At 40.1% G+C, this 17,382-nt stretch overlaps 1 protein-coding gene across 4 annotated transcripts in view; it reads right to left on the reverse strand.

The window, feature by feature from the left end:
- The window catches only part of TPK1 (thiamin pyrophosphokinase 1), a 306,866-nt gene that overhangs the window by 168,384 nt on the left and 121,100 nt on the right, over positions 1 to 17,382 (reverse strand). For all 4 annotated transcript variants that reach the window (XM_063325637.1, XM_063325636.1, XM_063325640.1 and 1 more), the window contains one exon: positions 16,372 to 16,441. In XM_063325637.1, the coding sequence (XP_063181707.1) occupies positions 16,372 to 16,441 (70 nt within the window). The remainder of the gene's footprint in view (positions 1 to 16,371; positions 16,442 to 17,382) is intronic.

Consider the following 17,382-nt stretch of genomic DNA (forward strand, 5'->3'; position numbering starts at 1 on the left):
TGCTCAAACTGTGGCTGGGACCTATCTACCAAATTCCTGCTCTATGTGCCCTAGAAAGTGTAGAGCTGGCTGTTGTCACTGTTTCATCAAAAGCAAGGAAATTGTACTATGGAGGAAAGGTTTGAAGAGAACCCGAGCCAGCCCTCCAGTTTGCAGCTGCACTGCTAAGTTTACTGTCACTTCGCAATATAGTCTTTAAAGCACAACTGATAGCATTTAGGTAACTACGTACCTGACAGATATCAAATCCAGACAGGTAAATGTACAGATTTAGTGCTCATTCATAAATGGCGTTCAAAAACGGCCATCACAGAGAAAACTCCACGCACAACCGAGGCATTAGAAACATTACAAACATACACGTGATACGTAGTTCTCTGTTCTCAATCCCCATCTTCTTCCCCCCTTTTTGTCTACTTGGGTTAAAAACACTCTTAGACAGAAAACACCTCATTCTGGATAAGTAGTGCCTAGTCCAAAGAGCTCCCCCCCTGTCCTGGGCTCTGTACAAGTAAATTTCTATCAAGTAGAGTTGATGAAAAATACATTTGGTGTAAACTCTGATGCTGTTGGTGCCCTGCTTGTTATAAGAACCCCCTGTATCAACTTCACAATTTATTATGATTAAAAAAATATTTATAAAACCCTTAAGTGCCACCCTACTAAGTTCTATTATTGCCGTTACCACTTTAATTTAATCTTTTATTCAATTTCAACACACTAATTAACTTTTCTTACAGAATCAGGAATAAATCTTAAGGACGCAGATCTACCTATAAATAATACAAATGCAACGATGAGCTCTTATTAAAAGCTATTCCCGTTGTATAATAGTGATAGCAGTTGTTCCTCAGGAAAGACATTCGGAAGTCCAATCTCCCCACTGCCATCTGCACCCATTTACGCTACGAGAAGGGCGAGGAGAAGCCTGAGCACAGCATGACGTATACCTGCTTTAGAAACGACTGGACAGAGATGAGTTGAGAATCAGACACTCTGAATTAGTGTGTACCAAGATCCCCTAAGAGTAGCCCGAAGACCACCCCAGATGACACGATGTAATGTAACTGTCACCAGAGATGTCATTTAATAGAAGGGTGAGGTTCTGGATGACAGTGTGGCCCATTCCTTCAGTGTAAAAAAAACTGCTAGATAATTTTTCCCCACTTATTTTAATACCCGCAGGTCATTAATTCAGAGGTTGATAAGTTTTTGAAAAATGTGTAAAGTTGGAAGGAATGGACCCATCACCCTGCTAACGAGGTGAGAGACCCATATTTTACTGGAATGACAGAAGAACTCTCACTGAAGTTACTTTCGCAATTGTCCTCAGAGAGAAATGGAAAGGTTTCCTGAAGATTAACAGAAAACTCCAACTTCATTGTAAGCAAAACCATCACTTAAATCCTAGGTTGTTAAAATACCTGTCTAAGCTCAGCTGCAAAACAAGCCTGCACCAGCCAGTTACAGCCAGCCAGCTGGTAACACACAGGAATTTGTACTTACATCCTGACAAAAAGGCACAATGATTTTGGACCGTTCCCACCTTCAAATTCATCCCTGCACGCTCCAGGTGCGGCACACTTCCTCTCTCTAGGTAGCAATGGCTGGTGTTGTTCACGCTGCAGCAGGTTTTGGGGATCCCATCACCGGTGTTTTCAGCAACGTGGCTCCCTAACTTTCTAAACCACCACCTCCCTTACCTAGGTCCATGACAGAGAGGGAGGTGGTGAACACAAACTCCCCTCTCCAAGCCATGGGACCACAGTCGGGTCCAAGGCCCGAGAAGGGCAGGCTGCAGCACCAATGAGCCGATGCGGCTTTTCCAGAGGCCCAGCTGTGGAATCAAAGAGAGATTTCAGTTGTACTCCTGCCTGATGTCGGTACATGGAAGGGCTGATGTAAGGTAGAAGGATTCTCAACTTCTACACAATTCTACAAAATGCAGATTCCTAGATTCATGCCTATGCTTTGTCTAGCCCAAGAATGAGTAGGTAGGAGCAGTTTTTCCCATCCCTTTCTTTCAGAAGGTGGGAAAAACAGTTTACAAATGCAGCTTTCAGATTAAAGAAAAAAATTAAAAAATTAAAATTACTTTTAAAACTCAGAAGTATAGAATTAAAACCACGACGTACTGGTAACCCATGCTTTTGTCCTCTAGATTCCTATATGTTCAAAGATTAAAATCATTCACTCTTCAGAGATAACAGCCAGCCAATTTACGAATGTCTGAAGCAGCTGATTTGCAACGATGGTTGGGGAAAAAAATTAAAGAAAAATCTACATTTGGATTGACAACTTGACTGTGGCCCTGTGCCAAGATCCTGCCTAATACACTTGAACGTGCTGAAACACTAAACCCCAGAAGCACAAGAACTAAAAAGGAAACTTTGATGAGCTCTTAAACAGGGTCATGAACATGATTGTATTTCTGCCGGCGCTGCTGAAAGAAGTCAAAACTTGCCACGGCTTTTCCAGTGTGAACACGGCAATGAAAGCACTTTCCACTCTGATTAAAAATGAGATCCTGCAGAACGGGGAAGGCATCACCCTCCTGATGAAAGCCCTCTTCAGCATGTCAGGAATGCTATTAGAGTTCTCAAAACCACTCCTGAGGTATATTACGATCACATATATGCATGACAGCACTGACCACTTAATCCCCCTTCTGTCATAGGCAAGTTGGAGAATAAAAATTACACTGACACCCAAGGGTATTTTATAATAGAATATGAAATAAAATAATAAATTTGCAGATGATTTTGGCTTTGCCTCGTGGTACCGCATTATACACCAAATATTCCTGGCCTCTCATTCATTACTATTTAATTACAACAGAATATCTGTCTTTCAGACTTAATTAACCTCTGAAAGGAGTTTGTGACCTTGGGACCCTCCTGTACACTTGCAACATGCTGTTAGAATATTGCTCTGCTGTGATTTAATGAAATGCACAGGTTTTTATGGGGAACACACAAAATATGAGAACCCTGCATTGTGGTCACTTAATGAACAAGAGCTAGAACATATAAATTAGAATCATAAATCAATACTAGATCAATGTTAAAAGATGCCACAAGAGCTTCCCCAGCGGACAGGCTAATTACAGTAAACATAATCATGGATGCTCTTCCTTATTACTTTCACTGTGGGGCAAAAAGGAGGGAATAAGGAAACCAGGAGGCATTTGCCCACGTAATTGCTATCTGTTCAAGCCAGCAGAATCTTAAGTGTCCCACCAAGTCCAGGGAGAGCGTAGCACAGTTCCAGCTCCTGTCTTTGTCAGAAAATGCTGTTCAATTTGAAATGCTGTGACTCTAAAAGGAAATCAGAGAGCAGTAACCTTTTCACAAGATGAGAGGCAGAACCACAGCCCGTGCAGCCGCTTTCATTGCTTTGCTGCAAAGCTTCCAATGATGGATCAATGTTGGCCCCTTGCTGCCAATCAGAGCAGATCAATAACTCACTTGCTAGCAATGTTAACTCTTAAAAAAGGGTTCTTCATCATCCTGATAATTCCCTCCGAGAGCTTACACCCCCATCAATCCATGCCTGCTCCTCACATCATTCCCTCCTGTACAAAACCACCCCAAAATCACCTTATGCACAGTTTTCTTTTTTCCTAAAATTAAAAGCATCAGAAAGAAGAGGTAGTGACACTCACATCTGTCACTTTCTTAATTAAACGTATTTGTTGTCAAACCTTGCAGATGATGTTTTAACAAAAAAAGGGCACTGAATTGTTTACTGACTCTTTTTCTGTTGTATTTTTGGGACAGTCTGTCTTTCTCTCACCACTCAAAATACCTTCATGCACACAATTCTAATCCGATCTGTCACTGGCATTTAACGTGCCGGCTGCAGCTTATAAAATTAGAAAACATCAATCCTCCCACAGATACTGCTGGAACTTGCAGAAGCAAATCACATTTTTGTCTTTACTGCTATAGAGCCTTCCTTTCTTTTTTTGTGACAGAATAACAGTTGCTCCACTGGAGTCATTAGCCTGGTTTATTCCAGAGACTTCTCCTTTTCAGCTTTATTATCAAAAATTATTCAAAAATCCTTTTCCTTCTACCCTGTTTTTCTCCCTCCATTCCAATTTTTACCTTTTTTAGATTGTGCCTGTGCCAGCTCTCACCTAACCTGTTTAGCACTCCTAAACACCAAGGCAAAAGCCCTGCTGACAAAGAAACTATTTGATAGATACCTGATAGATATTCAGAGTTCTATTGCATCGGTGCATAAAGACCACATGATTTCAAGTCCTTGCAGAGTAACTCCACTTCTGCGCAGAGGAGATGACAACCACAGACACCGCTCTCAATGCTCTGGCCCACAGCCGGATGACCAGCGCTCTGAACGATGTCATTGGACTTTAACACACACCAACTGTAGGAATTAATTAACTAATAATAATAATAAAATCACCCTGCTACCCACTCATATGTTTTTAAAAAAAAAAAAAGAAAAATAGAAGCCAACCTAAAAATCCTACTACCCTCATAACTAAATATTTTGAGCTACATCTGAATGCCAGAAATCTTTTATGCTGAAGAAAAAGACAGAGGAAGTCCAAAGGCGCATCCTTTAATCCACTGCCATTGCTACCTGCCGCTCCATTGTTTTGTACTTCAGGCACTCTAAAAATATACCTTTTCTAACCTGCTGATCCTTATCAATCTTCTTTACAGGCATCCTACTGGCTCTCTCTGCAGTAATGGGATAACCCAGTCTCAAGCTGCAAATCCCTAATACGGCCGCCACTTAGACAGTCACTCTTTATCCATAATGCTCATAATGAATAAATGAAGGGGAGCAGCTATATGGTTACTTACTGCTTCTGTTCTTTTTTACGTGCCAGGTATCTTTTACACAGAGATCCAAGTACTTAAAGGCACACTGAAGGAAATATGGAGAGAACTGCATGCACACGTGTACTCTGTCTGATCCAAAACATCTTATCTACACATTCCAATTAGCCACATGATGTGGATACCTTGAACGGGCCACTCAACTTAATTTCAAAAGCAAGAAGAAACTTAATCTAGGTGGAGTTTCTTAACAGCCAGGGAAAGCCAGTCAGTTTGAGAGTCAAGCGGCTTGTGTAGGTGGGACATCCCTCCAGAGGTACTAGTCCAAGAACAATTCATTGCTACAGGAAGAATTTCATTCCTTGTGTTACCACTTCCCAAAACTATTCTAAATATTTCGATTACTGCATGGGCACCACAAAGTAATTCCAAATACAGTAAGCAGTAACGATTTCCAACTACCGCCAATGCTGGCTTGAAATCCGAGTAATAGATGCTCAAACACCATTTACACAGCTAAAAGTTGTTTGGTTGGTTTTGTTAAAGCACAAGGGATAAAAACAGAATACGTCCCTGTCTCTGGAGGACATGGTTGCTGACGAAGTAGCAGCAAGAGTCTCACTCTTGCTCCATCCCTTTCACAGGCTGTTGGAACAATCAGTACGAGGATGCTGAAAACATTAGATCCGGCTTTGGCAGTTTCCTTGCTTGCAATCACCATGGAGAAGTGATGAATCATGTAAAGTATTAATTACATTGCAAGAATTCAGGGCAATGTACGGAGAGGGTGTTATTGCTTAGACATCTAGAGTTTAATCTCTTCCCAATTAAGTCAACAGAAGATCCTGAATCTGTACAAAAGATGATTTGGGTCCCTATTTGGCAAGCACAGGCCTTATCTGTTCCTGTGTTGTGACATCAAAGAAGAAAAACTAAGTAACACTAAAAAGAAAAAAAACAAAAACCTGTGTTAAAAGCTCTGCCAAAGTTGTACAGAATCTTAGTTTCCCCTCATTCACCAAGTGCATTTCAAAATCCCAAACAAAATCAGAACCTAATTTCTAGTAGAATCTGGATGTAGTGTGCCCACAGAGACAGACACTGGTCAGTTTTGGTTTGTTTTTTCTCTCTCTAGAATAAAACATAAATTTCAACTATGCTGAGCTGTATTCATACCCAAGTACTATTTGCCTGACCTTTTTTATTTTGCAGTCAATTTAGTTCAATATTCATTGCTACTCAGAGGAATAAAGCAGCACATCAGTCCAAACCCAATAAAAGTTGTGAGCTTTTTACTTGAGTGCATCTCTTCCTTGGTCCATTTCAGGACTTTCTTTATATAGTACATGCATATAAACCTATTTGAGCTAAAAAGAATTACTACAGAACAGACGTTTGTTTGTTCTGAATTTCAGTGGGGCCCAGCAACAGGACAAGGGGCAATGGGCACAAGCTGGAACACAGGAAATTCCATCTCAACATGAGGAAAGACTTCTTTACTTTGAGGGTGGCGGAGCACTGGAACAGGCTGCCCAGAGAGGTGGTGGAGTCTCCTTCTCTGCAGATATTCAGGACTCGCCTGGTTGCGTTCATGTGCAGCCTGCTCTAGGTGACCCTGCTCTCAGGGGGTTGGACTAGATGATCTCCAGAGGTTCCTTCCAACCCCTACCATTTTGTGATTCTGTAACATGTTCGTGATCAGGCTGTCTCACACCAGGCAGGTATTTTGACGGTATTCTGAAATTGTCATCTAACCCTTCATTTACTGCTCTCTTCTCTCACCTCCCTGAAGTTCACTCTTCTAGGTGTATCTTTGCAGTGCTAATCTGTTCTTGAGGTGCTTATATGTACACAAGTGCTTACAAAATGATAAGATAGATGGAAAATATTTGCAAGTAAAGGCATTGCCTACAGCATACAGAACAACCTCACTCTGGTATCAGAAACCATCCTACTACCTTAATGCACATTTCGGCCCAAACACTCTCAGTTTCTTAGCTGGGCTAATGAGCCAGAGCTGAACGATGTGCTGATGCTGGTCCAGAGTTCTGCAGAGACACCAAAACCAGTTTGCAGACAGAGTCTAGACTTGCTCGTACAGAACATCCCACACAAGTAAAGAAACACCATAAGACAATTCCAGTGGAGCGCAATGCATCTCCATTTATTTTAAGACATTCTGTAACCTTGGATCCAATCTCCCTTTTACATCCTGCCACGTGATCAGACATCCTTTTGCTCAATTATTTGGGATCAGTAGGCAAGATACTTCTGTACAGATTATGCCATTTTCAACCGCCTTTTGACTATCTTCTGACATCACTGCCCCCTGTATTTTCACTTGTTATGCAAAACTATACTTCTTCCCTTGCTCTAAACTCAGAATTCTCTACATTTCTCTATAATCAACATTCATTACAGCTTTCAGGTACACTGACTCAAAATTTTTAAAAATAGTCTGCAAGTAAGAGACAGCAAATTACCTCTTTTTAAAAAATACAACTAAATCAAGGCATCAGAAGACTTTTTCTCCCCCATTTTACAAAAATAAAGCCCGGACTGGTACCTAAATAAGGCAGGTAGCACGTTGCTTGCAGAGGAGTGCGCATACCCAGGAGTGTGATTTTTCTATGATCTATGAGTCGAAGGGGAAGATTTGAGTTTCTCTGAATGTAAATGTATCCAAGAGCGGCTTTGGAGGTACCACCGTACACATTATCCATATGCTTGAGCAAATTATTTCTGGTAGCAGAACAAAACTGGCTCAGGGCTCTAACTTTTTACCAAGGATAAATCCTCGTGTCTTCAATTACGGAATTTGTAGAGCTGCCTGGCAACCTTACCTAGTTCAACTGATTAACCGATGCTCAACCCTTCATATGGACGGGCTTTGCAACTGGTTCTGTAGCTTTTGCTCCATGGCTTGTCCTCATCAGAAGAGGCACAGAGTCCTCATCACTTGGCCCTAAATAGTTAATTTATTAACTACTCTCATTTATCAACTGTCGTAAGTACCCTGGATCATAGTTTGAGAACACAGTTCTTTGTTCTTGATAGCATTTTCTGTGAAAACAACCACGGCACAGAACATTTTAAAATGAAAAGCTGAAAGAGTCCATTTGTAAAACGGAAACACTCTTGGAATACAATTAGATTTAAAAACAAATCTTAGCAGAAGAACTAGGAAAAATAGTTTAAAGATAAATGGATTTATATTTTAAGGTTTTACTTCTCATTATATTCTATAAGGCATAAAGTCCCCCATTTGCAAGCTACTGACTTCAGTAACACTAAATTTAAACAGATTTGAAGTATACAATTATCTGTTCTCAAAATAAAGGTGCCCATTTGAATGCAAATTGTTAAAAGTCAGAACTTCTGGCTTTCGCATATTTATAAAAAGAGAGCAGAGTCTACTGAAGAAAGAGAATAGGAAAGAAAACCAAAAAAAACCATCCAGAATATGTTTACGCTCCAACAACCACTAATAAGTTTACTGAAAGAGCATTTTAGAGACAGCAAAAACGAATCTGAATAATTTATCTATGGGTGTTATTTGTGTTCAGTCTCATTATGTAATATTCTGTAATTTGAAGTCACCTGGAAGGGATTATATCCACTCTCTCCAGGAATCTTCTAGACTGTGAAAAAAAATAGCCAAAAAAGCAAACAGGTGCTATAGCACTAGTAATCCCTCCCTAAATCTCTGAAGGGCATCAGCGCAGATCAGTCAACTTCAAGGTCATTTATTAACCTTCATTTTAAAGCACTGGTAGCACGTGTATTTCGGTGCTCCCAGACTGAACGCTGACCTCGGCATTCCTCTCAGTCTTAACAGAGCTTCTTTCAAATCTAAGCTCGCGCTTGCCGTGTTCAATATAAAGTTCATATTTTAAATTTTAAATGGCAAAGACTATACAGCAAAGACCTAGCCCGGTTCAAGGCTTGTAAGAACTTCATAGTTTTGCTTTGTTTCAAACACAGGAAAACTCCCACCCCCTAGCCTGCCCCAAACACTTGTAAAAAGTATTGCTCCATAAAGGCAGTGCCTGCCTAATCCTTCATTTCTATTGATATTCAGAGATCCAAAAGAAACACAGGCATACATTGCACCCTAACGCCACACACAGAGCCAGCTTTCCCTGGATCCTGAGAATTACTCCTTAGGCACAATGAACCAAAACACTATAAAGTGCAGAGCGCTCCTAGGCCAGCTCAGGACTCTTTCCCAAGCTGCTTTTTCCAGCGGTGACTCAATGCACAGATATTTTATCACTACAAAGTCCTAACTTCTAGCATCGGGGTGGCCATAAATGATTTTTACCATGTCATAAAGCCAGAAATCACCCAGATGGCGATGACATTCCTCTACTTACAGTACACTAGGGGCACAGATACAGCTATTTGAAGAAGAAGCTGAAGCAATACAAACCCTCTGATTGAGAGACCTGGGATTAACAGAAACTGTCCCTATACTCTCCTTTCCTCAGCCACTTTTTTTTCCCTGTATTTTCCAGAAGTACTGTTCTGGACAAATCATGACCCTTTATTTTCCTAGTTGTCAATTATACCTTGGCTTGTAGTGCTCTTACTGGGATAGCACAGTTTTATGGGCAGAGCACCTCACTGGCTCGAAGTGTCGAACTGTCCATCTGTTTTGTATTTGCTCATCACTCCATCTGCCTGCACCTTTGTCCTGGTCCTTCCCATCTACTTCTTAACAAGATCAGGAGGATCATTCCAGAAGAGCAGAGTCTCACACTTCAGTCTGTTGATGTAGCTAAAACAACAGGGTCCTAATGCTGTGTTTGAATGTTCTGAGGTATCAAAAAAGAAACAACCCCAAACAACAACCAAGAAAAACCCCCAGAAAATCTGTGGATTTATGCCAAAATGTGCAGGTACCTGGAGTGCGAATGGAGATCAAGTCTGCCTCCACCTAGGATTTACTATTCCTTCTTAAATACTGATTTCAGGAGGAATGATATCTAATTCTTTTATAGGCTCAGCTTTTAACAAGGAAATATCAGAAACTCTGATGAGACCACATGAACGAGGACAAGGCGTTTTAGCCCTCCTAAAGGGCTATTTGCCCACATTTTAAAGGTGACTGACTGAGAATCTGAGATGATATAGTAACTCAATGGATGACTTTGAGCAAACTGAGAACAAAACAAAGGTCTTGATTCTCAGTTCTCCGTTTTAACCAGCAGAAAATACTCTCACTTTTACTCTAGATGAAACCTGGTACATCTACTTCTGCCACTTGTGAATCATATCTAGAAGTTCTATCTTGTCCGTTTTCTGTTATGGTTTATGGAATATAGTAGTAACTACAATTAGAAGCACCTCCAATGAATACAGTAGTAACTACAATTAGAAGCACCTCCAAGTAAACCTAGCTGTAAAACAGCTTTTACAGCTGATTGCTGGTATCTCCCTCAAAATATATCTCCACTTTGCGTGACCTGCAAAACAGTACTTCTGCCCCTCCTAAAATTCTCAAGTGAACCTGAACTATGGCTATGGAAGTGCCAGGTTTTTCCTTTATAGCATCTGATGACTAATTGAATAGAAATAAAGCACCACAGTGACTGAGTCAATAACTCCAGAAAAATACATACTCCTGGTCTGGTTTTATACTGCTGTTTACTATCAAGAGGAACCCAGCACTAAAAAAAGAAGCACCAATGATTTTCACCTCCATCATTTCTGTGAACAGTTGATTCAAAGACCCAATAAGCCTGATACGCCTAGTGATGCTACTGCCCTAATACTTCCAGGAAATACCTCCCAAGACAGGAAGCTAATCTTCGTTTAAATTGAGGACCGAATCTATCAGCATCTTCTGATACTCAACTCTTTGATATCTCAACTCTTCACTGTTGCCGAAACAAACTTTGAATTATATTTACAGTGCACGGCTACTGGAATTAAAATGTATTTGAAAATGTAATCGAGTGAAAGTAATTAAATTGAAGACAGAAATGAAAAAAGCCAAAAACTAGATTATCTTAATGTATCTTGAGAATTTCTCATCTGCACTACCTGAAACAAACACATTATGTAACTCCAAATGGATTCACGTTTCCAAACACTGAGAGGTAAGTTGCTTTGTTTTTTTGAAATCTATCGATGCCCGGCAGTTTTCTACAGTAAGACAGGACTTGAAAATGGATCCCAAGTTAGGTATTTCCTAAAGGAGCAGACTGTGGGTAGGGATGGGTTTTCTGAACACTCCTGCAGAATTTATTAGGATAAACTCAAGATCCTGATTTTGATCTTTAAACACTGCTACAGTTTTTAGGTCAGGCAAAAATGTCTGATGTAAAAGATTTCCTTAAGCCACTTGACAAATAAAGCACTGCCTCAGCTTTCAACTTTCTTGGCTTTCAGACTGTAATCCCTCAATTCAAAGAACTCTTCACCACCAGCAGCAACAAGAAAGCCATTTCAAACAGCTTTGACCTCACAGTTTCAGAGGCAATTTTTTTTAAAAAACATTACTGAAACACATATCAACATTAATAAAGCAAAACTTTCACATGTATAACTATCTCACATCCTCCGCAAAACATACAATGAATAGATTTTAAAGACCAAAGACCACTGTACTCTTCTAGTATAGATCTGTACTCAGAAAAACTCATTCAGTGTTTTCTGCATCAGTGCCCTAAATTTTGCCTGAATATAAGATAGCTTAAAAACAATATCCAGTTTAATCTAAAGAGTTCAAGCAAAGAATTCCTCTCAACCCTACATTAAGCTACATCAATGGCTAATTACCTTCATAAGTACCCTATTTCTAATCCAATATGGAACACAGTGAAGTATACAGGAATTTTTCACTCTATAATCCTATTAGTGACCCACTTTTCCGTGAGTAGAAGGTTATTCAGGAAACAAGACAAAAGATCTCATTTTACATATGGGTATTGCTAGCTGTTGCCCTGCTATTTTAGTTTTTTTTTTTAAATGATCTTGACAATGGAGACAGTGGTTTCTAAGATTAGGCAAATTCAGTGTAAATTATAGCCAACAGAACTAGACAAAAAAGGAAGACCGGACGGCTAGTGAATTGGCACAATTAACCCTCACTAATTGCCAAAACGCACACATGAAGCCGTCAAAATATACAGACAATTCCACTATGAGTTATCTTCCCACCTTTCACACAAGATTTTTTGAGGTCCATGCTTGAAATTTAGCAGATACATCAACTGTTTACAAAATTTGTTCAAACACACACGTAGAACTTCTTGGAGCTGCGTCCCTGCATGTCTAGTTCTGAGAAGAATTATATAGTAGCAAGTGAATTTTCGTGCATCACCTAAGTTCACCTCACACACGTTTTACATGTAGAAAATGCTACATCAAAATACACAACCATTTCTCAGTTTCACTGCTACTCTTATACTTTATGCAGTTCACAGAAAGAAACTGGATATGTAGCGAGTGATGTTCTTAGTGATTGTAGGCAACCCATCTCATGACATCCAGTAAGCCTGATATACTGAAATAGTAAACAGAACCCCAGAAAGCCAGTATTTTTTATGATAGGATTTTCCTTCCTCTTATACAGCACATCACTTCCCTCTTTGACCTGAAGCTCTTCACGTTGCACAACCCGAGTACACAATGGATTTCACATCTCTCCAGAAAACAGCATCTGAGACACAAGTAATAATGATTGTTTTTACAGGTGCCAATACGATGATAGTTTTGGATGCAACTTCACCTTCATGTACCCTAAAGCCAGTGACACACAGGTTAATCGATGCCTTCAAATTTAATCAGAAGGTGTTGAGAAAGAAGTTGTGTAGTGTGATACAGAAAAGCAACAACCTAACTCTGAAGTGGATAACAGTGCTTCATAGCGAGTCAGGGGAAATACACAACAGGACAGGCAACGCAGACAGAATAAGGCAGAGCAAAAAACCCATGAAGATCGCTAACTCACCTTTAACTCTGATTAGCTGCAAATGTTTAGCAATCAAGAACGGTTTAGCAGTAATCTGTATTTGTAAGTGGGAACTGTTGTTTACAAAGAAAAAATATAGTCTAAGGAAAATAGCTTTTCAGGGCTGTAGAGCCAGAGAAAGAAAAGCAACAGAGCACACAAGTCTGTCCCTTCTTCCCACCTGCCTTTCCTCTGTCTCCAACACTGACATGTCCCAAGGACAGGCCTCTGCATGGAAAAGTTATCCTGCCCCTTTTGTTACTCTTCCTACCCCTCCTGCTCTAGAAGGTAATTTGCTTCAACACATCATTGAAAAAAACACCATGATTTCTCCTCACTAGTAGTCACAAAAATGAAGGTTTTCTTGGGTTGATTTGTTTACTTGTTTTTAAACAAGAATAACTGCAATTCAGATTTGTTTTGCTAGTTTTTAGAGAAACTGAGGGGGAAACCAAAAAAACACATCATAAAAATGACACCACAAACACAGATGAAGACGCATAACGTCTTACCTGTGTTAATCTCATGACCTGAAGTCATGCTGCTAAGCCAGCCCGCACCAGTGCTGTAGAGAGGAAGGTGAGAGCTTCCTTTGCTTGATGGGAAAAGGTGAACCACTCAAGCCCAGAAACATGTCAAGTCAAGTCAAGACACTGGTGGAGAAAAGAGGAAACCGATGGAGGCAGGAAATGGAGGGCCCTTGAATCTGCTCTTGCTGCTTTCATTCAACAGCACAGGCCGACTTAACATGAGAAGCACGTTAAAGAATTGTTCATCACTCAGTAAGTCTCCTGCAGAGCTTCTTGCCTCGCCTCAGCCACAGCACTTTAAGATAGATGTGAACTAACTGAAGAGAGGCGAATAAGAGCAATAAGAAAGGATGACCAATAAAGACAGACCAAACAAGCCAGGCATATTTTAGCCAAAGCAGAGGAAGCTGGATGTGGTGGTGGTGGGGGGGGCTCCTACTTGGAGATTTCCAAGAACCAGCTAACTAGGTATGCATCAGGAACGGAACAGATGGGTTTGTCTTGAAGGACATGGACCTGTTGGAACGGGTCCAATGGAGGGCCACAAAAATGATCAGAGGGCTGGAGCACCTCTGCTATGAGGACAGGCTGAGAGAGTTGGGGTTGTTCAGCCTGGAGAAGAGAAGGCTCCGGGGAGACCTTAGAGCAGCCTTACAGTACCTAAAGGGGGCCTACAGAAAGGATGGGGAGGGACTCTTTATCAGGGAGTGCAATGATAGGACATGGGGTAACGGTTTCAAGCTGAAAGAGGGTAGATTTAGATTAGATATTAGGAAGAAATTCTTTCCTGTGAGGGTGGTGAGGCACTGGAACAGGTTGCCCAGGGAAGCTGTGGATGCCCCATCCCTGGAAGTGTTCAAGGCCAGGCTGGATGGGGCTTTGAGCAGCCTGGTCTAGTGGGAGGTGTCCCTGCCCATGGCAGGCGGGTTGGAACTAGATGATCTTTAAGGTCCCTCCCAACTCAAAACTTTCTGCGATTCTGTGTCTTCACCTTAAAGCAGAGGGAAAGAAGGATGGAACTCTTGAGGTCATTTCTAGCCCTATATTTTTCTAGGATTTGGAAACGGACCCTTCAAAATAGCAACTACTACTTCACTTATCTCCAAAGGAAGACAGCCCTATAACAATCCCATATTGCAAACTGTCCTTTTCCCAGAGTGTTATAACTTATGCCCATTCTAAAAGATTCTTCACACTGACAGAGCTGCAGAAAGACACTTTGGTCTCACTGAGAATAAAGCCCAAAATATCAATCAAGTTCTTTATTTATATCTCTTGGGTATAATAATCTCTCTAGAATTAAAGGACTGTAGTTTTTACGTTTTGATACAACACAATTAGCAAGCTGGGCTTTGAATAAAATAGAGTTTTAAACAGAAGGTTAAGATAGCATTAAAAAAATTATTAGCATGTCAGTAGAGTCTGAGCAGACAGCTCTTTAACAACATTGGACAGGGAATTTAAGGGAAAATACTTCAGAGAAGTAAATGAATATTCTTTCCAGCAGAATGATTTTTTAAAAGACAAAAATCAAAATTATGCAGGTCTTTTTTTTTGTTTCAAAAGAATCACTTTGAAGGTAAAATATATCTACCCAAAGCAATTAAGATGAGAAGAAGAAGAAAGATAGAGAAAAAGAATACTCCAAGGGCCAAGCATGTAAGACTAAAAGAACTATTCAGTCAAGGTATAATCATCCATTTTCCCCTGAATTATATTTATTTAATGTGAACATAAAGGCATGCAGAAGAGATGAATGGGTTACAGGAGAAGGCAAAACGGGAGCTCTAAAATGTTGTTCTTTGTAAAGCATCACCATTATCAAAGATAACTGCTTACTGCAAGTCAAACAGATTTCTGTTTGAATTCAAGGTTAAGTTATGCATGGCTCTGTGAGCAACTACTAGGAGAAGAGAAATAGAAAATTACAGAAGGAATACTTCTGCAACAGTTAGTAGTGCTTGACAGACTCCAGTCCCAGTTTCAGCAGTTGTAGATCTCAGCCATCAAAATTCTCACAGGTGACAAAGGAAAAAAAATTAAGTTAACTTTTACTTTAAGACTACAGTCTTTCTTTCTAACTCTGGTCTTTACTTTGAAGGACAGGAAGAAACCAAGCTTCCCCTGGCCTCTGTCATACACTTGCCATGAGATGAAACACAAAATATGTATCAGATTTTGCGGTATGAACAAAATTGTTTAGAAGTTTGTAAGTTCTACCAAATACCTGTCTCATTCTTCACCTCAATAGTCAGGGTTTAAAAGCATTTATTTGCTTTTATTAAGCTATTTATTTATTAATTCTTGCTCAAAATAACTGAAAGTCCTAAAGACAAGCACAGAGGATCTCTAGCTACCGCAGATTGTACAGCGTTCCATGTTTCCTCTACAAAAATGAGAAACCACTTCAATGCAGAAACCTGCGATATTTTACAATTTTAAATACCATTAAAGAAAACAAGGACATATTCTCTTTCCAGTCGTATTTCCTCACCTAGCATATACATTTATACATAACCACTGTACTTGCCTTTGGTCACGTATGATGCCCTGACGCTAACTTAGAAATAAGTCAGAAAGAAAAGTAGACTTCCTATTTTATTACCTGTCTCACTTCACAAAGCAAACAGATTTCTTCTAAGGCCTCACAAGAGGAATGAAGAGGACATACTTTGTTTCAGCTCCTGGTGAGAGGCATCAGATGATCCTCTACTCAACCCTTGCTAGGGCCACAGCTAGTTTTTTCAGAGGCTGCATCAAAGGCCTAGCTTTAGGGATGCATAAAATAAGACAGACCGAGAGCAAAGCTTTCAAGAGCAAAAAAGACCAGCGCGCTTAAAGGAAAAAAAAAAGGTATTTCAGGCTACCTGTGTGTTTTTAAAAATTGTAGCTGGGAATAAAAACTAAAGGTAACATGAATAATACATCATCATACCTGCCACAGTTCATTAAATACCATGCACAGAGCAGGCAGCTACTTCAGTAACTGAACAGATCTTGTTCCTCCATACTTTACTTTCATTAAGAAGAGATGATTTCAATGACTTCGAGTGTATTGTTACCGTACCTGTCCTGGCTTCCTTCTGTGAAGTGATAGAGACGATTGGCACCTCCGTCAGCACAAGCTCTCAGCGCAGCTGCAAGTGAAGAAACAGAACATCAGCGTATTGGCATTATAAACCAAACACCACAACCAGTTACTCCATTACTGACATTTCTGTGTGAACTCAAGTGTTCATTGCAGTATAGGGAATAAACTAGAGATTGCATATGGCTTTTAGCTTCCTATACTTGACTACTTCCCTTGTTTTTCTATACAGACATTTGAACTGTTTTTATCAGACTAGTGCCAATCTTCATCTGACTGTGTCACTGTGCTTTCCAAATAGCTTATTTCTATCCATCCTAACCTACTGGCCAGTCAGCTTAAACTACACGGGGAGCAAGTATTCAAAACCTGAAAAGAGTCCACCCTACACATATGGGCAGGTACTCGTCTGAACAAGTGGGAACTTGCACCTTAAACCTAGCAATCTTCTCAGCCAGCCAAAAAGTTCACAATGGTGGCTCTATAATGAGATGCATAAAAAAACTGGGAGAGAAAAAAAAAAAACCCCAACACAGTGAGGCATGAGAATATCTGTTTTCTCTTCCCCCCGCCCCATGACACAAAAATGATAACTCTACTACAGTTTCTGTACTGTTCCACAGACTGTTTGAATCATCTGATATAAAGCAGGTGGGTTAGGTCTTGGTTTTAAATCTTGACCTATCCTGGTACAAAAGGAACAAAACCACAATAATTGTCAGTGCTTCCACATAACTTGGGGACCGCAAAGGCCACAATGTCGCTAATTTCAATTGATTTAAACAAGCACAGACATGCTGTTCTCTTTTGATTCCTTTGTTTATACAGACTTTAGTCGGAGAAAAAAGACTAACACTGTTATCACAAAATCAGATATAAATTGGTATTTTATTATAACCATCCCTATTAATCATCATTTAACTAACACACAGTTCTTTCATGAGATTTTTAGAATATGATAGGCTGTATTAAAGATTGAAAATGACCATC

Source organism: Chroicocephalus ridibundus, chromosome 2, assembly GCF_963924245.1.
Source record: "Chroicocephalus ridibundus chromosome 2, bChrRid1.1, whole genome shotgun sequence".
NCBI classification, from domain to species: Eukaryota; Metazoa; Chordata; class Aves; order Charadriiformes; family Laridae; genus Chroicocephalus; species Chroicocephalus ridibundus.